We start from the raw sequence: 22,533 nt of genomic DNA, 5'->3' as shown, positions 1-22,533 counted from the left end.
GGCCCTAAGCCAACATGACTAGTGTCCTTGTTAGAAGAGGAAATTAGGATACGGATCCATGAAAGGAAAACCTGGTGAAGACACAGAGAGAAGATGGCCATCTACAAGCCAAGGAGAGAGGCCTCAGAAGGCACCAACCTGTAGACACCTTGATCTTGGACTTGCAGCTTCCATACTCTGAGAGAATAACTTTCTACTGTTTAAGGCAGTGGTCCCCAACCTCTTTGGCACCAGGGACTGGTTTCACGTAAGATAGTTTTTCTACGGACCAGGGTGGCAGGAGGGGATGCTTTCAGAATGATTCAAGCACATTACATTTATTTCGCATTTTATTTCTATTATTACATTGTGATATATAGGGTCTTCCCAGGTGTCACTAGTGGTAAAGAATCTGCTTGCCAATGCAGGAGATACAAGAGGTGCAGTTTCGATCCCTGGGTTGGGAAGATCCCCTGGAGGAGGAAATGACAACGTACCACAGTATTCTTGCCTGGAAAATCCCATGGACAAAAGAGCCTGGTGGACTACAGTCAATGAGGCCGCAGAGAGATGGAAACAACAGAGCAACTGAACATGCTCCCTTACAGTATATATGATGAAATAATTATATAACCCACCATAATACAAAACCTGAGCTTGTTTTCCTGCAGATAGATGGTCCCATCTGGGGATGATGGGAAACAATAGGGAGCAGCTGTAAATAAAAATGAAGTTTCACTCTCTTGCTTGGTGCTCACCTCCTGCTGTGTGGCCTGGTTCCCAACAGGCCATGGACCAGTATTTTGGCCATGGACCAGTACTGGACCAATACTCGGTTAGGGACCCCTGATTTAAGGCACCTAGTCCATTTTAGACTGCAGTACTTTGTTACAGCAGCCCTATTGAACTAGACCACACAATATGCAATATTGGATATTTTCTCTGGGTATGTATAGCTATATGTAATGTATGGAAAAGAGAATGGAAGGGCCCATCCCAGTCCAGCTCCTCCTTTGGGGAGGCATAGAGATTGAGATTGGGGACTAGGGGTTGAAAAGGTAAAATAAGGCTTTACTGATTATAATAAGAAAGTACTCACACATTATTTGTATATCAATTTAAAAAGCCCTCACTCATGGTCTTCTATTGACTACAGCATACAATGTACTTCCCCACCTGCAACCAGCCATCTTTAGAACTTCTTTCCCATTCTCACCCCTGAACCTTTCACACCAATTTGCCACACCAGAATATCCCACCCCTCCACAGCCTCCACACCTCTGTCTGTCTTGTCCTTCCCCCTCTGTAAGCCTGGGCTGCTGACTCTCATCTTTCAGAGTCCAGCTCAGCTGTCGCTCACAGTAGAAACAGGTTGCTGGAAGTCTTACTTGGCAGATTTTCCCAAGGCCCTCTTCTCTGTTTTCTTTTCTTTTATGTTCTTATTCATTTTCGTACTCCCAGTGCCTGTGGCCAAGTAAATGCTCAATAAATGGTTCCAAATGCATCGATGATAGCAACATTTTCTAGCAGGTTGCTTTTTCCTCCAATGTGTCCCAAAGGTCCCACATTTCATTCTGTGTGAATTAACAGACTCCCTCGAGACCAGAACTGTAATCACGGCATGACCGAGGGCCAAGCCTTCTACTGCTTCTTTCACACAATGGGGATGACAGGATTTCTGAGCTAGCCAAGCCGCATTTACTTTTAATTTTGGTGAAATCAGCTAAGAATGTATTGCAATTTATTTTATTCAAGTTCTGTGCCCATAAAGGTCTTCAATTACTTAACTCACAATGCATGCGTGCTCAGTCGTGTCTGACTCTTTGTGACCCCATGGACTGTAGCCCACCAGGCGCCTCTGTCCATGGGATTTTCCAGGCAAAACACTGAGGTGGGTTGACATTACCTTCTCCTAGGGTTCTTCCTGACCCAAGGATCGAAACTGAGTCTCCTGCACTGCAGGCAGATTCTTTACCTTCTGAGTCACCAGTGTTACCCGAAATAGCTCTCACATCAAAAATGCCTCTTGAGCTTTACCTGCGAGGCTCTGCTAACCCAGACCTTACCTCTTCATTGGCTTGGGTGAGCACTCTCTCTCCAGATTGGAGGATGTGTGTTTCACATGCATTGCATTATAGGAAGTGTGAGTGTAGTCATTTTCATCGCTGTAGTCAGGACCGAGCAACGTCCGGGCCCATGTTCCCATGTCGTAAGGAGGAAGGGTGCCTCCAAATTCAGATGGCAAAAATTCGGGGTGTATTAGCTGGTGGAGGCTGTTTAAGTTGTTTCCATGCAGGAAAATCTGGAAAGAAAAAATAATTAGCGAGGAAAGAAATCCAAAACATATGATCAAGTGTTTAATCTAATACATAGTCTAGCAGTGACAAAGTAGATGCATTGTTGGTGATCATGGAGTTTAAAGAGGCATTCAATTTTGTGTCTGTGGCTTAGTCTTCATAAAATGTTAATTTATTGCTCAGAAGAGGGGCTGAATTAATAGTCCTTAAAAATGAAGTTCATGAATAAATTGGGTATTTTTTGGCCATGGTCCAAATTTACACATATAGTCATCTCTTAATTATCCCTGCAGATGAAAAGAGTAGGAATGTATATCCTCCAAACCCCTGATCATGCTTCATGCACACCACATCGCACTATTCTCCTTAAGCATCCTCTAGACCCTGCTCAATGTTCCCCATCATTCCCAGGCCTACATCTAGTGGCAAAGACTTCCTCAATCTGCCCCAGTGACACCTGCCCACTTGACTCTCCCCAATTCCCCAAATTAACTGTTCATTGTGAGATGACTTCTAAGATTTTCTGATTTCATTGATGTCTTTCTGCCCTATAGGAGAGGGCTTCTCTGGTGGTTCAGTCGTAAAGAATCTGCTTGCCAATGCAGGAGACACAGGTTCCACCCCTGGGTCGGGAAGATCCCCTGGAGAAGGAAATGGCAACTCACTCCAGTAGTCTTGCCTGGGTGATCCCATGGACAGAGGAGCCTGGTGGGCTACAGTCTATGGGATGGCAAAAGAGCTGGACAACTGAGCTACTCAAGAGTGAAACAATCCCCATAGGAAGAGCAGGATGTTCAGTAAAGGGACCATTTTTTAAAAACCCTTCTAATACTCTCCTAGCTCCCAGGGTGGTGTGGGCACAAGGAAAAATCTCAGTCACTTCTTAAGTAATGGAATTGGAAACTGTGACGTGAGAATTTATTGTGAGATATTTTTGCAACAATTTTCTGTTTCTGTCTGGATTTGCCAATACCCTCAACAAACAAGTTTGCATCTTTGAAACATATAATGGATGGTGATATAATTAGTTGTAGGGGAGAAAACACCCCGAAATAACATTTTCAAACAAATCCATGAAGTGGATAAGCCACAAGTCAATAATTACCATTGCCTGTAATTTAGGAATCGACTCCTGAAAGTTTATTCAAAGTGCATCTGTATAATGACATTGATTCCCACACTTCTTCATGTTGCAGGCTCAATGTGCATTAATTGTTCCCGAGTACAGGGTCATCAATTATACACACACATGCGCACACTTAACCATGAAGAAATGTATGAATAACTGTGATTTTTAAAATACTTACAAATAGTATAATAATATATCACATAAGTATTACATTACACTGTTTAACTGTTAGTACAGGCATCCCTATCTACTGTGCTTTGCATACTTAACAGATATTACACTTTTTATAAACCAAAAGTCTGTGGCAATCTTACATCAAGCAAGTTTATTGGTGCCCTTTTTCTAAAGTGTTAGCAAACCTTGTGTCTCTGTCACATTTTGATAATTCTCTTAATATTTCAAACTCATTCATGATTATTATATTAGCCATGGTGAGCTGTGATCAGTGATCTTTGATATAACTATTACAATTTTTTGTTGTTGTTTTGTATTTTAATTAAAGTAATACAATTACTTTAATTAAATTAATTTAAATCAATTTAATTAATTGAACTTTTTTTAGACATAATACTATTGCACACTTAATAGACTATAGTATAGTGTAAATGTAACTTTTTTGTACACTGGGAAACAGAAAAAAAGACATACATGTGATTTGCTTTTTCATGATGCTTGCTTTTTTGCAGTGGTCTGGAACCTAACTCACAACATGTCTGAAGGGTGTATATTATTGTATAATGTACTATATAAGTATATAATAAATATTTGCTTTTTATAAAATTAAATTTAGGTTACACTCTGCAGCATATGAGACCTTAGTTCCCTGATCAGGGATTAAACCTGCAGCCCCTGCATTGGAAGGCAGAGCCTTACTCCCTACCTTGCCTTGTTTTACTGAATTTTAACTTGGGATGTAATGACATCATTTAAAGAGGAAGGAGACAAGAAGCTAAGTGCTAAAATTCTTCACAAGAATACCGCAGCACTTCAAGAAACAACGTACATTTTCTGACACTGAATGGTTGGGTATGAGTGAATTTTAACAAGAATTTTTTTTTTTTTAAGAAATTCACATATTCTGACATATATACCATGGAATATTACTCAGCTGTTAAAAAGAATTCATTTGAATCAGTTCTAATGAGATGGATGAAACTGGAGCCCATTATACAGAGTGAAGTAAGCCAGAAAGATAAAGAACATTACAGCATACTAACACATATATATGGAATTTAGAAAGATGGTAATGATAACCTTATATGCAAAACAGAAAAAGAGACACAGATGTACAGAACAGACTTTTGGACTCTGTGGGAGAAGGCGAGGGGGGGATATTTCAAAAGAACAGCATGTATACTATCTATGGTGAAACAGATCACCAGCCCAGGTGGGATGCATGAGACAAGTGCTCGGGCCTGGTGCACTGGGAAGACCCAGAGGAATCAGGTGGAGAAGGAGGTCGGAGAGGGAATTGGGATGGGGAATACATGTAACTCCATGGCTGATTCATGTCAATGTATGACAAAACCCACTGAAATGTTGTGAAGTAATTAGCCTCCAACTAATAAAAATTAAAAAAAAAAAGAAAGAAATTCACATAGTCTGGCTTTTGCAGAATGTCTCAGTAGAGGAATTATAGTATTTGAAATGTGGAAAAGCTGGAGCTAAACACTGGTCCTGGTACCCACGCACCCACCCAAAACTTCCAGTTCTCAGAGGAAAAGGAGCATTGTTGAAACTGGCCCTCTCTCTGGGGGTACTGTGGAGTGAAGGAACTCAGCAGGTAGGAAGCAGAATCCCCATTTGTCAGATTCTGTTCTGCACCCAGAGAACCAGGAAGCCCCTTCCTGCAGGGGCAGAGCACTCACGATGGTTGGAAATGCTGTGGCTCCTTCCTGAGTAGAAGAGGCCAGTGAGAAGCACGATGCCATGTTGGGAACCGTACAAGGCACTTCTTGGCTCTTATCACCGTCCTGAGCCCCAGACAGATCTCAGAATGTCCTAGAATGCCTCTGCCTCCTGAGGCTGGTCAATTCTAGTCCCAGGTTCCACACTCATTTGCAGACAGGAGAATTACCCTTCATCCCATACCCTATGGCAATGTTTTCTAATGATCTGGAAATAGCTGAGCTTTAGGAGTTGGGAACCCTGCAGAGTGTGTATATGTGGGGGGGGGGGGGATCCCCCACGTTATCATTCTCCTCTGAGTACTCTGAGCTCTTCCCCAGGATGGAGTCCCTGGGGCATAGAGGCTTATATGCGAGCTAAGTTGCTTTGGTCGTGTCTGAATCTTTGCAACCCTTTGGACTGTAGCCTGCCAGGTTCCTTTGTCCATGGGATTCTCCATGCAAGAATACTGGAGTGAGTTGCCATGCCCTCTCCCAGGGGATCATCCCAATCCAGGGATTGAACCCATATCTCTTGCGTCGCCTGCATTGGCAGACAGATTCTTTATCACTAGGGCCACCTGGGCAGCCCAGCAGCCTATATAAGGTGCTGTAAGGCTGACTCTTGCTCCCTTAAGAGGTGGTGTCCCTGAGCTAGGTGATAGCTGAAATCAGAAAGCTTATAAGAAAAGAGAGCTAAATAGGAAAGAGAAATGAGTGTTCCGGAATCTCTCCTACCAGAATGACTTTATGCTGTGTGTCTAATAAAATTACCCCAAGCACTCTGTGATGCAGGTGTTAGTTTTTCCATTTTATAAATGAGGAAACAGAGATTCAGAGAGGTTAAAGAATGCTGGGTTTCTCAGCTAATCAGAATGCTGGGGGGGCGGGGGGTGGGGCGGGTGGGAAATCTGCTGGAGGATGCTGGCTTCCCAAATGTCATCAGCTGATGCAATCAAGATTTTAAAAGCCTTTTTCCTGTGAGCATTATTATTTCTAAAGAAGAATGCATTCCCGGCCTCAAGGGTGATGGAGCTGGCAGCTATGACCCAAGAGTCACGGGGAAAAAGGCAAACCATTAACATTCTTCATAGAGATAACACATTCACAGGACAAAATGTAAGTTCTTAAAATATTCGGTGAACAGGAAGCTGTTTGACCTGGCATCTCCCACAAGCATTTACTGTAAAGGGGGCATCTGGCATTTGCATGCCTTCAATGCTTCCTTTGGTTTGTCACCAGGACTCTAAACTAACCCAGTGCCACTAAATTATTGATTAAATCCAGGCCATTTGCAAACCTCCAGCTGAGGCTCAAAAGCTCAGGGACTGCAGAAAAGCCAAAAAAAACAAAAAACAAAACCCACAGTGAAAAATAAAGACAGAGGGAGTTTGAGTGGAGGGGCTCTGCAGTTGTCCCTCTGAACCTCCCCTTTTTGGGTTTTGTTTTCATTACCCGTTTCCTGGTCTTGTCTTTAAGGAATGGCTTGATGAGCGTGTACAGGGCATGAATGTACCAGGGCTGGTTGACAAAATGGACTCCTCCAAAGCGGGCAGGAAAGCTGTCCTGGGTAGAAAAAGAGAAACACACAGTGATCAGCACGCATCACAGGTTAGATGGGTCCAGCAGGACCACCTGCTAGAGGGCCTGCTGCTTCTCAGGAATTGAAACATCAGCGAATGGTGGAAGAGAGAGGAAACACACCTACCTTCCTGTTGTTAAGGTTCCCTCTGTTCCCATCATGTCTGTGTTCCCCTGCAACTCCACAACTAAGATATTATGCATCATGCCTGTCATTTCTGAGTCACAATCATGTGATCCCTGACACTGCACTGGGACATTTGCAGCCTGGATGGTGAAGGGGCTGGGATTCTCCATGGCATCAGAGAAGCCAGCCTTCAGTTCTCACAAGCCCTACAAGATGACTCTGTTTACCCTCATTCTCTGCTTTCCTGCTCCAGCCCTCCCCGATTAGGGATCATGACCATAACCAAACCTTCTGGGTGATGGAAGCTGTGTAGGAAGCTGGTGGAAAAGGATTTCAAAGGCTGTTCAGAGTTGGAGCTCCCTGAAGACTTTGAGTCTGACCACATCCAACATCTGTGGCTTCTTTTTCACCGATTTCAGAACTAGCTCCTTATTTCATCCCTGGACCCACCCTCCCCCAGTAGGCTCCAGGGACAGACACATGCGCATTGATGGGCTAGCAGACTCCCCTAACTGAGGTCCTCTTTTTCTGCAGATGAACACGTGAAGGGTGTATTATTAGTATAATGTACTATATAAGTATATAATATATATTTGCTTTTTATAAAATAAAATTTAGTTTTTTAAATATAGGAAATATAAATACTTTTAAAACTGTTTCTAATTTTAGAATCCAGCTCAGGGCATAAGCTTAGAAACTGAGAAGCTGCTCTGGGTGCTAATTAGACCCACAGAACAAAGGACCTTGACCATGAACCCTGAGCTAGTCCCGCAGCACCAGGTTCTGGGCTCCTGAGGCAGGGCTTCCGAAGATTGCGTTCACTGTGGTTAATGGAATTAAAAAAGAAGGAACATCTAACGTGATTCGAATTGCCAAGCATTATGGCTATCAATTTTACCGCAACAAACATCTTTGTAGAATGTTAGCAAGATGGAGTGAAAGCAGAAGTCTCCTATTCAGGCCGCTGGCTGCTCCTTGCAGTGTATGAAATGCCCTGTGTGGATCTTTTTTAGTAACAAGGAAAGAGAGTTATTAACTTTTTTCAGAACCCTTTGAGTCTATAGGCTCCCAGGGCATTTTCTACACTGAGACCTAGTTTCCAATGTAAGGACATGGAACTGTGCTTAAAGGTTGACCTTTAAAAAAAACTTAACAATAATTTTGCCTCTATCTAGACAAACAATAATTTTGCCTCTATTTCTAGACATTTTACAGGCTTCCCAGGTGGCCCAAGTGGTAATGGACCCGCCTGCCAGTGCAGGAGACACAAGAGATTGGGTTTGATCCCTGGGTCAGGAAGATCCCCTGGAGGAGGGCATGGCAACCCACTCCAGTGTTCTTGCCTGGAGAATCCCAGGGACAGATGAGCCTGGTGGGCTGCAATCCATTGGGTTGCAAAGATGTAGACACGCCTGAAGCAACTTAGCTCGCATATAAGCCTTCAGAGTTGGACATGACTGAAGTGACTCAGCACACACTCAGACATTTTACAGAGTACAAAGTAGTATTTTAAAGCTTAAACTAGACAATTTCAATAAAAGGTCTTTGTTTTGCGGCTCTTTGTGTATTTTTTCTTTCCTTTATTCTATCTTTTGAAAACTTAATGACAACCACCAGGTAAGGGTGAAAAGACTGTTTATACCCATTTGTACATTTGTCAAGATTGCACACTATTTCAAGTGTAAATTCAACAAGGTAGAAGTTCTTAATAAGAGTTTCTTTTCTCTTTTAGGTGCAGCTTGGGATCTAAAAATTCACTGGTTTCTTAAAGAGAAAGACCTTTCCCAGAAGTTTTTTCTTTGCAATGAGTGCTAAGCAATAACCTCAGTCTTTTGGGGCCTCTTGAGCTTGTTAATTCAGAACTAAAAATAACTGTAATTCATTGTCTTACATGCTACACATGGGTTCTGGGGCTGTAGAAGAAGAATGAATGTAAAGGGTTTATCTGTAAACCAGGGTTTTAGAATCTTTTTCAGTTGTGAAAGGAAGCAGTATCCTATGGTCCTTGCCCCCCACCATGTCCTCTGCTTGCCTTTTGTTTGTGGAAAATTTCAGTTAAAATATAAGTTTAATCAGAAAAGTGAGAAATGCAGAAACAAAGGAAAATAGTCCAAGGAGACTAATGATAATATGGTCATTAAACATAGTCAAGGACCTTTAGTTCTTTCTCCAGGGCTATAGATAATATTCTGAGCCATATTCTGTGAGCTGTCTTGTAGAAACTCAAACATCAGGTGGAGAAGTTAACTACAAGATAACCACACTGTGCCCAGGACATGAGCTGCCTCAATTCCTAGAATTGGCCATAAAGAGATGGAACAAATGGATCCCAGAACTGAAGATTAACTGAAGATTAACTCTGCCTAAAACAACCAAGATGATGCTGGTCAGACCACCCATGACCAATTTGAAGATGACTGTCGGAGCTGACTGCTATTTCTGCATGTAGCACCCCTCCTTCTGTCGATAAAAGCTCTTGCCCCACTGTTTGCCACTGGTGGGGGTGGAAGGAGTAGGCTTTTGGACAAATGTCTGTCACCCTTCCCTCCATTTGCCAGCATCTGAAATAAAGCAAAATTTCCTTTCCACCAACCTGGCCTGTTTATTGGCTTTTAAGCAGTGAGCAGCCAAACCACACACATTCTTTCGGTAACAATACGGCCAGTAAGAAGGTTTGTATTTCTCTTGAGAGTCTATTTATTAAATTTCTAGTTTGGTAAAATGGAAGAAAACCCTGTAAATAATACTGCAGAGGCACTAGGTAAAATCTCAAAGAAAATACTAACCTTTAAAAAAAATCTAGAGTCTTAATTTTAGTCTACAGAAACTCAGTTCTCAAAGACAGCAACACTGTCTTCAGAAGAAACTGAAAGAAAAAACACAGAGCTGAGACCTGCCAGTTGTCTGTGGATCCATCCTGGTTTCGAGTCTACCTTCTTGAATGTGTAGGATTTTATTGAGGTTGACTTCTCATTCAGGTTGGCAAAGAAATATGTACAGTAATGCATGTAAAATCCTATGCCTTGATTTTGAGGTTTTGACACAGGCTCATTTTTTTTCAGGTCCCTTCTATAAAACTCAAATGAAGGCCCTCTGTGCAATGAGTGTGCTCAGTCACTCAGTTGTGTCCAACTTTGTGACCCCTTGGACTGTGACCCAACAGGCTCCTCTGTCCATGGGAGAATGCTGGAGTGGGGTGCCATTTCCTGCTCCAGGGGATCTTCCCAACTCAGGGATCAAACCTATGTCTCTTGTGTCTCCTGCATTGACAGGAGTTCTTGACCTGGAGTGGGTTCTTTACCACTAGCGCCACCTGGAAAGCCCATTTGTGTAATAAGGTTAATGTGCAAATGTTCCTAGTATCCTTGAATGAGCCCGACTGCATTATTCATAATGGGGTGTGTGTTGTGTGTGTGTGAGTGTATTATGCACAGGGAAAAGTGAGGGAAGAAAAAATTAACAAACACAACCATCTTTTATGCAATGCCCATCATTGTTACTCATTTTGCCTAATCTCATCAGTAAACCACAAATAAAGGAGAAATAGTCTGTCTCACAAATGTCTCCCAGGAGCCCAAGGGATCCACCACCCTCACAGAGGTGCATTTCTTAGGGGCTGGAGCAGACTTATCTAAAGACAGTAAACTTTGATACTATGACAGTATAACATTTTGTTTTTTGAGTTCTTGGCAACTAAACTCTATGCTCCAAAAACATACTCCAGGTTCAAGAAAATGGCATCAATCATTAGATTCTTGGGAAAAAAGAGCAGTTTTGATTCCTTGCTGTTAGGGAACTCATGATTTGTGAATTTTAAAATTTGTTTTGCAGGTGTGCTTGTCATCATCCACATAGCATGATTTCCTCTATCTCTGGTTACACATTTTAAGTATCTTATAACATCATTTTCTGGTCTCAAACACTTCTCAATCTATGCATAAGTGTTAGGATAACCCAACTGGCACAACAACAACAAAAGAAAATATCATTAATTTTTGTGCATTTCATGCATTTATCAGTAAAATATAATATTTCAAATTGTAAATATATTCAAATCATAAAACTTATTTTTCCCTCAGTTTATTTTAGATTAAATATTTCCTTATTACAAAAAATTTACCCATTCTAGAAAAGTACAAAATAGATTTAAAAAGCATTATTGAAAAAATTAGAAAATACAAAAAGAAATAAGAAAAGAAGAAACACCTACCATCCCACTGCGAAAGTCATACTCTTACAATTTTCTAACGTTCAGGACAGCCTATGTTATGTTTTAGTAACACACATCCCCTGCTCTTTATCACTGAAAACTGTAAAGACGTATTTCTCCCTCACATGAAATATCCTTGCTGGGTTGGCAGAAGCTGACTTGATTTGCTCTCAGCCTAGGACACAGCCTCCCTGTGTGGAGTAGCACTGCTCATCATGCTGAGAATCCATGTGGGGATCACATCTTTGCTCTTAAGGCTGGTGGCCAGAAGTGACATGCTTCAGCTGTCAGATTTACAGGCCAAATACGTGCCTGTGTTCTAGGGAATCAAGAGGTAGAATTCTACCTCTGGCCAGTAAAAACCACAAGTGTTGATGAACAGCACTAATGATTACCCAAGCTCTCCTTTCCTTTCCTTCACTTCCTTCATTATTTATTTATTTATTACTTATTTGGCTGCACCGGGTCTTAGTTGCAGCATGTGGGATCTTTAATCTTCATCTGCATGCAGAATTTTTAGTTACAACAAGTGGCATCTAGTTCCCTGACCAGGGGTTCAAACTTGGGCCCCCTGAATTGGGAGTGTGGAGTCTTAGCCACTGGACCACCAGGGAAGCCCCCTACTTTCTTTCTAAATGGGATAATATTTTTTTTACATTGGACTTAATTGATGGTCTACTTTATGCTTGTGAAATAATATCAGATAATCAGTATCAAATAATAAACATTAGAGTTTACAGAATAGAGGGGAAAACAGAAAATTGCCTTTCTCTAATGACTGATTTAGTGTCTTTAATTTTTCACTCAAAATCAGTTTAGACCTTATACCTCTTCAATTCAGCACATACATATTATTGTATGCCTACAGGACAAACACTGGATTATATTCCTTAAAGCACTTGGCATAAATCATCATTGTCACAGATTTCTAGGATTTTGACTCCTTTTCCCACTTTCTCTGCCTAAGCTCTAGTTACACCCTAAGTTGCTGAGGTCAGGTTTGTGTTCCTTGGTGTCCTTTTTAAATATTTACAGTCATGCCTCTCTAACATTTTTCTTCAGAATTGTAGTGACACAAGAGGTAGCTTGGAGTGCTAACATCACTATAATCAATCCTTCCTCTAGCCCTCAAGTCACACAAATACATGTTCATACTGGACAAAGTAACAAGCATATCTTTCAAACCAGTCCCCAAGGCATTCTAACTCCACATTCAAAGAGTGCTACCTTGAAATCCCTCTTAAATGGAACACTGATTCAATGAATGACGTGAAAGTCTGAGGTCAGGATTCCCTCTTTGCTTTTTGAAAACTCAGAGAAGGCTATTCTTATCCATCTACCTTATTTCCCTTTATCAGATAAATAGCATCACCTTTGAGTGTTATTAAAATAAGTATCTGATGCCAGAGAGAGTAGAAAGTAGAGTAACACTGACTTGAAGGAAGCAGGAGCCAGTGACCAAGAAAGTGATGGGGTAATAAGAAATAGGTTTGAACATGTAGGAAAAAATTTCTTTAAGAATTTGGGAAAGTTAGTTGAGTGGGATAAACTCAACTAGGAAAGAGAAGACAGAGGAGGTTCTACTGTACATTCTATTTTTTGTAAACCTAACAGTGGATTAAGTATTAGAAATGGGTTTGTTTTTATTGTGGAAAATAAGAGAATGAATCAGAGTCACAGCAACATGGACGAGGTACAACTCTTTCAATGAAGTGTCAGGTATGTGGGTCAAGGGAGGATAAGGTAAGTAAGTGTTAGTCACTGAGTCGTGTCCGACTCTTTGTGACACCATTGACTGTAGCCTGCCAGGCTCCTCTCTCCGTGGAATTCTCCAAGCAAGATTACTGGAGCGGGTTGCTGTCCCCTCCTCCAGGGGATCTTCCTGATCCAGAATGTGGGCTAGGGGAACAACCATTGAACTCAGGACTGAGGCTAACTAAAGAATCAAGGTCAACTCCCCGGAAGGAATTCCCAGGGAGACAATAACTGATAATGCCCTGTTTGATGGATTAAAGGGTAACAAGAGAGATCCTTGTGGTGATGAAAATGTTCAATCACTGGACTGTGTCCTCAATATACTGGTTGTGATATAGCTCCGTAGTTCTGCAAGATGTTGCCAGTAGGGAAAACTAAATAAAGGTTATATGGGATGTCTCTATATTATCTCTTAGAACTGCATGTAGGTCTACAATTACTTCAAAACAAAAATTTAAAATGTGATTACTGTGAATATTTCAAACTCCCCCAAATAGTAGCCACCATTTTCTTAAGCATAGTAGAAACATTGCTAAGGCTGATCTTTTCTGCCTTATGTGAAACGTTAAACAAAAAATGTTAGAGTTGGACCAAAAAGAAGGAGGAGTTCTGAAGAAGTGATGCTTCTGAATTGTGGTGTTGCAGAAGACTCTTGAGAGTCCCTTGGATTGTAAAGAGATCAAACCAGTCAATCCTAAAGGAAATCTCAACCTTGACTATTCATTGGAAGGACTGATGCTGAAGCTGAAGCCCCAATATTGTGGTCCTTGATGAGAAGAGTAGACTCATTGGAAAAGACCCTGATGCTGGGAAAGATTGAAGACAAAAGGAGAAGGAGGATGAGATAGTTAGATAGCATCACTGACTCAATGGGCATGAGTGAGCAAACTCCAGGAAAGAGTGAAGGACCGAGGAGCCTGGCGTGCTGCAGTTGATGGGGTTGCAAAGAGTCAGACATGACTGAATGACTGAAAAACAACGATACTGAAGCACATTCTAAGAGGCTCTTCTTAATTTTCTTTTGGAGTCTTGGACAGCGTTAAGTGATTCTTGCAATCCATTAGAAATACCCTTCATGTTTAAATGGGTACTTTATTTTCACACTGGCACTCTTCAAACATCACTCAGCTGCCTTTTCTCGTGTTTGATCAGGATTGAGGAGCAACGTCATAGAGGCAAAACTGTTTCCTCTCTATTTCTTTGATGTTCAGACATAGATGTTACAGGTGGTAGTTGGCCGAGTTTCCTGCTAGATAATGAAGTACTTGCTCATGTGAATGGCTAAAGTTTGAAATGCCTGCAGGCTAACATACTTCCAACAGGGTTCAAGACATGCTTGACCTCAAAATCACAGTGCCCTGAGAGGCTTGGTGAGCTCTGCTCACCCTGTCTGCCCCCTCTCCCATCCTCCTCCTTCTACTGCTCTTATGTGGAAATTGGAATAGGACCACTCAAATTCACAAATACCCTCCCAACATCTATTAAAATTCCTCTGAAACCCAAAGGCAAAGAAGAAAAGAGAGATGATGAGCATGGGAGCTGTCTTTCAGAGTGTCTGCCTCCTCCCCTTTGGTAGCTCTGAGCGTCTCCTTTCATTCATAAAACTGCACATATGTGGGTCTGCAAGCACCATGAAGAAATGAGCATGGAGTTAGGATTTATCTCTTCAGTGCATGCATGTCCTACTAATGATGCCCATTTCCCACATCAAAGCAGACAGATAAAAACATTTTGAGCAACATAAATGGGCTTCACTGATGCAAGAGAGCCTTCTAAAAATGCTATATTTCATGGTGATGGGTTTATATTACACCACGTGGTACTCATTAGTGTGAAAGTCACATATCCACCTGTTTGCAAGGAAATGGAGACCTCATGCCATAGCAAGTACACACCAAATGCTTTACATACATCAGTTGCAAGTAGGAGAGAGAACAGAATGTGTTTATCAGGGAAGCCACTGAGCAATAGCTCCACTGACTATGGACTATGAATTTTCTTTGAATATACGTTCCTGGAGATGGAAATGGCAATGCACTCCAGTATTCTTGCTTGGAAAATCCCATGAACAGTCCATGGGGGTTGCAAAAGAGTCGGACATAACCTAATGACTAGACAACAAAGACCAAAAATGTCCCTGGAACGCATCATTGATTTCTGAGAAGATGTACCGACTCAGTGTTCTCTTCGGGGTAGGAAGGGCTTGGGCTCTTTATGCAGGTTCAGAACAGGACATGCGAGAGATTGAAATTCTTTCTCTGCAGATCCTAGAACCATTATAATCTTTTGGCAATTATTCTAAACAGAATAGGCAAAACTGGCCTCTGTCACACCAGCCCAGAGAGCAGATCAAGCCCAGAAACTTCCCTGGCTACAACTGATGCCATGTTCCTTGCTGATCTTTTCATTTCTATTCAGTCCTGCTCAATAGTTCACCGGCAGTTACTGAGCTCCTCTTATGAATGAAATGCGAGGGTACAGGAATACAGACCTACTCCTGTCTCTAATTCATCTATCATCCAGTGGGAGAGACAGGGAAATAGAGACCCTTCGTGTGAGAGAAAGACACAGAACTCAGAGGTTAGCTTCTGTGGTTTATGGTCATTTCCTGTGTCTGTGTGCTCAATCACTCAGTTGTGTCCAACTCTCTGTGACCTTATGGACTCTAGCCCACCAGGCTCCTCTGTCCGTGGATTGTCCAGGCAAGAAGACTGGAGTGGGTTGCCATTTCCTGCTTCAGGGGATCTTCCCAACCCAGGGACCGAACCTGGGTCTGCTGCATTGGCAGATAGATTCTTTACCACTAGTGCCACCTGGGAAGCCCTACAATAGTTTCCTAGAACAGAGCTAATAAACTGTATAGAAAGCCAGAGGTGGAGATCAGGGAAGGCTGAAAATCCTGCAGATGCCAAATAAGAAAGCTTTCTATAAAGAGCTAACCAAAGATTTTGTGATTAATAAATGTATGTGACTATGTTTGAGAGTCTTCAAGGGTTTATTTGCCATCAGGAATCCCTACGTTTTTCCTAGCCCCACTGTTTCCTAAGAATGAGCTTGAGTAGATAATCTCTATTTCAAGAATTAAAAAAAATAATAATAATTTAAAGGAAGGAAAGGAGAGAGGAAGGAAGGAAGGGAATCAGATTAAAAATTATCTATCTCATGGTATGTGCCTATCAAATTTTTGCCAAGACAACAGAAAATGTGACTAAAATTTAAAGGGTGTTCAAGAAGGAGGGGATATATATGTGTCATTGTGGCTGATTCTTGTTCTTGTATGGCAGAGACCAACACAACATTGTAAAGCAATCTTCTTCCAATTAAAAAATAAATTAAAAAAATAATGAGTGTGATATAAGATATATAAAAATTTCCTGGTAGATACTAAGTGTTCAATTCTTAGCTATTAAAGTACCTCTATTGATGTTAATGTTTTCTCTTAAATTACAATATATCTATTAAGACTTTAATATCTTAGTGCACTTACTTATTACAAGCTTAGTTACAGACCAAAGATATTTGTGACATTAAAAGTAGAACATCTGCCTAAAGGTTACCCTAATTTCTACCTCACACGTGGTAGACAAGTTTTTAGAAAATCAACTATATTTCTAAAATTTCATACTTAATAGGGCTCCAAATAGGAGGACTGCTTTCTTCCTGGGTTCTGTCAATCTCTTTGCTGGCCAGGTAAGGTGTCCAAGGAGGTGACTGTCCTCAAGGAGGTGACCATTGGGAGGAGAGAAGGGGGAGACAGCACATACATCCAGCCTGGCCAGTCTGCATCAGCAGAGCTGAACTCAGCAAAGTTAGTCAGTCAGTTCAGTCACTCAGTCGTCTGTGACTCTTTGTGACCCCATGGACTGTAGCATGCCAGGCTTGCCTGTCCATCACCAACTCCCAGAGCTTACTCAAACTCATGTCCATTGAGTCGGTGATGTCATCCAACCATATCATCCTCTGTCATCCCCTTCTCCTCCCAACTTCAATCTTTCCCAGCATCAGGGTCTTTTCCAATCAGTCAGTTCATCACATCAGGTGGCCAAAGTATTGGAGCTTCAGCTTCAGCATCAGTGTTTCCAATGAATATTCAGGACTGATTTCTTTTAGGATGGACTCATTGGACCTTCTTGCAGTTCAAGGGACTCTCAAGAGTCTTTTCCAACAACACAGTTCAAAAGCATCAATTCTTTGGCATTCAGCTTTCTTTATAGTCCAACTCTCACATCCATACATGACCACTGGAAAAACCATAGCCTTGGCTAGATGGACCTTTGTAGATAAAGTCAAGTCTCTGCTCTTTAATAGGCTGTTTAGGCTGGTCATAGCTTTTCTTCCAAGTAGCAAGCGCCTTTTAATTTCATGGCTGCAGTCACCATGCACTGCACCATGGCTGCAGTGATTTTGGAGCCAAAAAAAAAAAGTAGTCTCTCACTGACTCCATTGTTTTCCCATCTACTTGCCATGAAGTGATGGGACCAGATGCCATGATCTTGTTTTCTGAATGTTGAGCTTTAAGCCAACTTTTTCACTCTCCTCTTTCACTTTCATCAGGAGGCTCCTTAGTTCCTCATCACTTTCTGCCATAAGGGTGGTGTCATTTCTCCCATCAGGAAGCTTCCATGAGCTTCTCATCCTTCTCTGTCAGAGGGCAGACAGAATGAAAACCACAATCCCAGAAAACTAATCAAACTGATGGCATGGACCACAGCCTTGTCTAATTCAATGAAACTATGAGCCATGCCATGTAGGGCCACCCAAGACAGACAGGTCATGGTGGAGAGTTCTGACAAAATGTGGTCCCCTGGAGAAGGGAATGGCAAACCACTGCAGTATTCTTGCCTTGAGAACCACATGGACAGTATGAAAGGAGATGCTCGGAGGGCTCAAACAAAACCTTGTGCACTCCAGAGACTGTGCACTGAGCCAGACCTGCCTTTGAGTGTTTGAGTGTCTCTTGCGGTGGCAAGGGTCAGCAGTGGCCTGCCTCAGGGACAGGGACTCTGGCTGCAGCCAGACCTGGGAGGCCTGGCATGTGGTGTAAGTTCCCTTGGAAGAGGTTGCCATCAGCCCCACCATTGAGCCACTGAGTGGACAACCCACAAACTGGAGAACAATTATACCAGAGCAGTTCTCACACTGTTACGAAAGTTCTAGGACCCACAACAGATTTTCCAACCTGAGGATCCAGCAAAGGGACTGAAAATCCCCGAGAATTTGACCTTGGAGGCCAGTGGGATTTGCTTACACAACTTCCACAGAACTGGGGAAACAGTCTCTTAGAGGGCACAAACAAAACTTTGTGTGCACCAGGACCCAGGAGAAAGCAGCAGTGGCCCCACAAGAGACTGACCCAGACTTGCCTGTGAGTGTCCAGGAGTCTCCAGTGGAAGCGTGGGTTGACAGTGGCCTGCTACAGGGTCACGGGCACTGAATACAACAGTGCTGGCATAAGCCCTTTTGAAGGAGGTGTCATTACCCCCACCATAGTGTGGCCTTAGGCCAAACAACAGGGAGAGAACACAGCCCTAACCATCAACAGAAAATTGGATTACAGATTTACTGAGCATGGTCCCACCCAAACAGCCAGTCCCTCCCATCAGGAAGTTTCCATAAGCTTCTTATCCTTATCCCTCAGAGGGCAGACAGAATGAAAACCACAATCCCAGAAAACTAATCAAACTGATGGCATGGACCACAGCCTTGTCTAACTCAATGAACTATGAGCCATGCTGTGTAGGGCCATGCAAGACAGAGAGGTTGTGGTGGAAAGTTCTGACAAAGCGTGGTCCCCTGGAGAAGGGAACGGCAAAACACTTCAGTATTCTTGCCTTGAGAACCCCATGGACAGTATGAAAAGGGAAAAGATACAATACTGAAAGATGAACTCCCCAGGTCGGTAGGTGCCCAGTATGCTACTGGAGAAGAGTAGAGAAATAGCTCCAGAATGAATGAAGAGAGCTCAACCAAAGGAAACTTAATTTGCCATAAAAATAACTCCTGCTCCTCTAACCACACTGACCTTTAAAAGGGCTTATATTTGACTATTAAACAGCAAATACATTATGGTAAGTACCCAATACTTCATCTTCACATTTCTCTCGGGGCCCTTATGTGGTAAATAGATGATACTGACTCGTTATTTTAAAGCAAATTTATGAAGAAATCTAGATTGCTTGAATTACTGATTTGCCCAAGAAATCAATGCCAGAAGGTATGATGTTCTTCATCCTTTAGTCCTGAGACTCGCAAAACTATGATGTCTCTTAAAGAAAGCAGCATGGTGGAAGGAACACAGAGATCATCAAAGCAAATCTTTTGGCAAATGTTTAACTTTTAACCACACAAATAAATTTGGTCTGTAACCAAGCTTGTAATAAGTGTAACAAGATATTAAAGTCTTAATAGATATATTCTAATTTAAGTGAAAACATTAAAATCAACAAAGGTAATGTAATAGCTAAAAATTGAGCACTTAGTATCTACCAGGAAATTTTATACACGTTATCTCATATCATACTCTTTACAATCTTATATAAGTATAATATTAATATATGTATCTATATGATCCCAGTTTTACAGAAGAGGAAGCATAGTCTTATTAGAGTAGTTAAAAACTTGCCCAAGTTGACATATCAAGTAAGAGACTGAACTGTCAGTCTCTTACTAAGAGACTCTTCTAAGAGATAGAACTGTCAGTTCCTATAGTTGAAGCTTGTATCTCCTACCATATTTTCACATAAACTATATATCAGCAAAATTTGGGCTGGGGGTAATCTTCATAGGGGTCTTAAAGCTGCATAAGCTTACTAATTGAGATAAAACAAACATTTCAAAGTATAAACTTCAAATCCTAGCTAAAATTCCTTAATCTTGCATTAGCTGTGAGCACTTCACATGATCTTTACAAGAGGACCATTCTCATGGTCTGAGAGTGCTGTCATGTAAAGAATTACAGTTGTCATTAGGACAAAATGAACAAGCATTCCTAATGAGCACTCCGGAAGTTTTAAAGTTGAACCGGACTGGTCCTGCCTTATTAGGGAGCATTGCATTAGCACAGTTATCATTTTAACACAGCCTCATTCTGCAGGAGATGTGAGTCAGCTGGAAATTTTCTTGTGTTTGAACACACTTGATTTTCTAATCATTAAATACACAGCTCTTTTCCATATCAAAAACTACCAATAACTCATCTCCAAAATAAACAGCAGGGAGGATTCTGTTAGGACAAAGCCACAACATTTGTTTGTGGTATGCTCCTTCCTCCTTGTGATGGAGTTGGTGGAACTCATCAGTTCCCTGATCTCCTCCAACTCGGAGCTTGGCTAAACTACTTTTCCCATCCCCACCTGTTATAAGGTAAAGCATACGACTAAGTTCTGGAGACTGGAATGTAGGTGGAAGTAAGATTCACCACTTTCAGACTCAAATTACATGTGACTCTTCCATGCTCTTTTTCTCTCTTGCATGTGACTGGAAATGAAGGACTCACACCCTAGAATACTGGGGAACCCAAGAATGCACAAAGCCCCAACCCATGAGCTCCTTGTGCAAGGAGAATCCATGCTCAGGAAAGCTGCCTAACCAGGAGCAGCAGATAAAAACTAAACTTTCATTCTCTTAGTAAAACCAAGTGTACCTATGTTTGTCTGAGGTTAGGAGAGAGCAGACTGTTTTCTTTAAATGGGACCATGTTAAGCCCTGATTTGGTGTCATCTTGAGAGCAGGGCGCTGATGATGGCAGAACCCATGGAGATAACTAGCAGATCACTGTGGCCTGGGAACCCAGAATCAGTCAGGTGGGACCTGAACAAAGCCCAAGTCTCATTTCACACACTCAGAGAGGACTGCTTTTTACTGCCTATATATGATGGCCGCTTCGCTCAGTAAATAAACAAAAAATAAACCTTGAACGTGGAGGGTAAATTATTGATCTGGGGGAATTTTCTTTTCTTTTCTTTGAAAAACTAGCTCATACACTTCTTTTTTAAACTCATCTGTCTGTCACGTGGAATGGGCCCTATTTCATCTTGTAGCCACCTACTCTACTATCCAAAGGAAATTCTCGCTAAATCCTACCACAGCTACAACTACCCAAATGGTGCTGTGAAATTCAGCATTCGATTTAAGCATCTCTAGAGATCATGTATTCACATTTTTATGATTCATAAAGACATCCGCAAAAGAATTTTGGCAGTTATACAGACTTTACAAGAGTTTTATACACTTGTTTATATGTTGCATTAGCTTGAATGCCGTTTTAAGAGCACAACTTAAAAATCACAATCAGCTCTCTAGTAAATGTAACCATTATAAAAAATTGAGTGATTTTTACCATGGATGAAGCCACTTACAGGGACAGGTTTTTTTTTAAAGTCTTAACTGAATTTGTTGCAACACTGCTTCTTTTTTATGTTTTGGTTTTTTGGCCCCAACCCCAAGGCATGTGGGATCTTAATTCCCTGATCAGGGATCGAACCTTCATCCCCTGCATTGGAAGGGAAAGTCTTAATCACTGGACCACCAGGGAAGTCCCAGGGATAGTTTAAAAAAAAAAAAAATGATCCCAGAGAAAATAACATCTCACTAATAGGATCTGTTAGATTTTAAATTCTACAGCTCATGCTTTTAACTCAACTGTGAGAATCTTCAGGAATTTAAGGGCCAAGTGAGAGAGGATTGTTACTGATAAAATTGGACATTTCCTACCTCCATCATTATAAAATACCTTGGGGAAAATGGTTTTCCTGTTTTTTTATTAGTAACACAAATTCTTACAAGGATTTTATAGTTTATACCAGCAAAAACCACCATATTTATTGAAAATTACACCAATAAGATATTCTATTTCAGATTAGAGGCTTCCAGAGGCTCCTATTATCTTCAAGAAAATTCTTTTAATGATATCACACACACACACACACACACACACACACACACACAGCTCCAGGATGATGTCATCAGGGATCATCTGACCATTACAGAACATCTCAATCAGCCCCAAAGGGATTAAATAGCAATACCACTCCTGGGCATACACACTGAGGAAACCAGAGCTGAAAGAGACACGTGCACCCCAATGTTCATTGAAGCACTGTTTATAATAGCCAGGACATGGAAGCAACCTAGATGCCCATCAGCAGATGAATGGATAAGGAAGCCGTGGTACATATACACCATGGAATATTACTCAGCCGTTAAAAAGAATTCATTTGAACCAGTCCTAATGAGATGGATGAAACTGGAGCCCATTATACAGAGTGAAGTAAGCCAGAAAGATAAAGATCATTACAGTATACTAACACATATATATGGAATTTAGAAAGATGGTAATGATAACCCTATATGCAAAACAGAAAAAGAGACACAGATGTACAGAACAGACTTTTGGACTCTGTGGGAGAAGGCGAGGGGGGGATGTTTCGAGAGAACAGCATGTATATTATCTATGGTGAAACAGATCACCAGCCCAGGTGGGATGCATGAGACAAGTGCTCGGGCCTGGTGCACTGGGAAGACCCAGAGGAATTGGGTGGAGAGGGAGGTGGGAGGGGGGGATCAGGATG

The 22,533-nt window shown here is 41.6% G+C and overlaps 1 protein-coding gene across 1 annotated transcript in view; it reads right to left on the bottom strand.

The window, feature by feature from the left end:
* The window catches only part of CLVS1 (clavesin 1), a 149,391-nt gene that overhangs the window by 24,070 nt on the left and 102,788 nt on the right, over nucleotides 1-22,533 (bottom strand). The window contains exons 3-4 of the mRNA XM_061123373.1: nucleotides 6,747-6,857; nucleotides 2,046-2,281 (exon numbers count right to left, since the gene is read on the bottom strand). Coding sequence (XP_060979356.1) covers nucleotides 2,046-2,281; nucleotides 6,747-6,857 — 347 coding nt within the window. The remainder of the gene's footprint in view (nucleotides 1-2,045; nucleotides 2,282-6,746; nucleotides 6,858-22,533) is intronic.

This window comes from Dama dama, chromosome 21, assembly GCF_033118175.1.
Source record: "Dama dama isolate Ldn47 chromosome 21, ASM3311817v1, whole genome shotgun sequence".
Lineage (NCBI taxonomy): Eukaryota > Metazoa > Chordata > Mammalia > Artiodactyla > Cervidae > Dama > Dama dama.
Note: the sequence above shows the minus strand (reverse complement) of the source record. Positions and strands in the feature narration are given on the sequence as shown.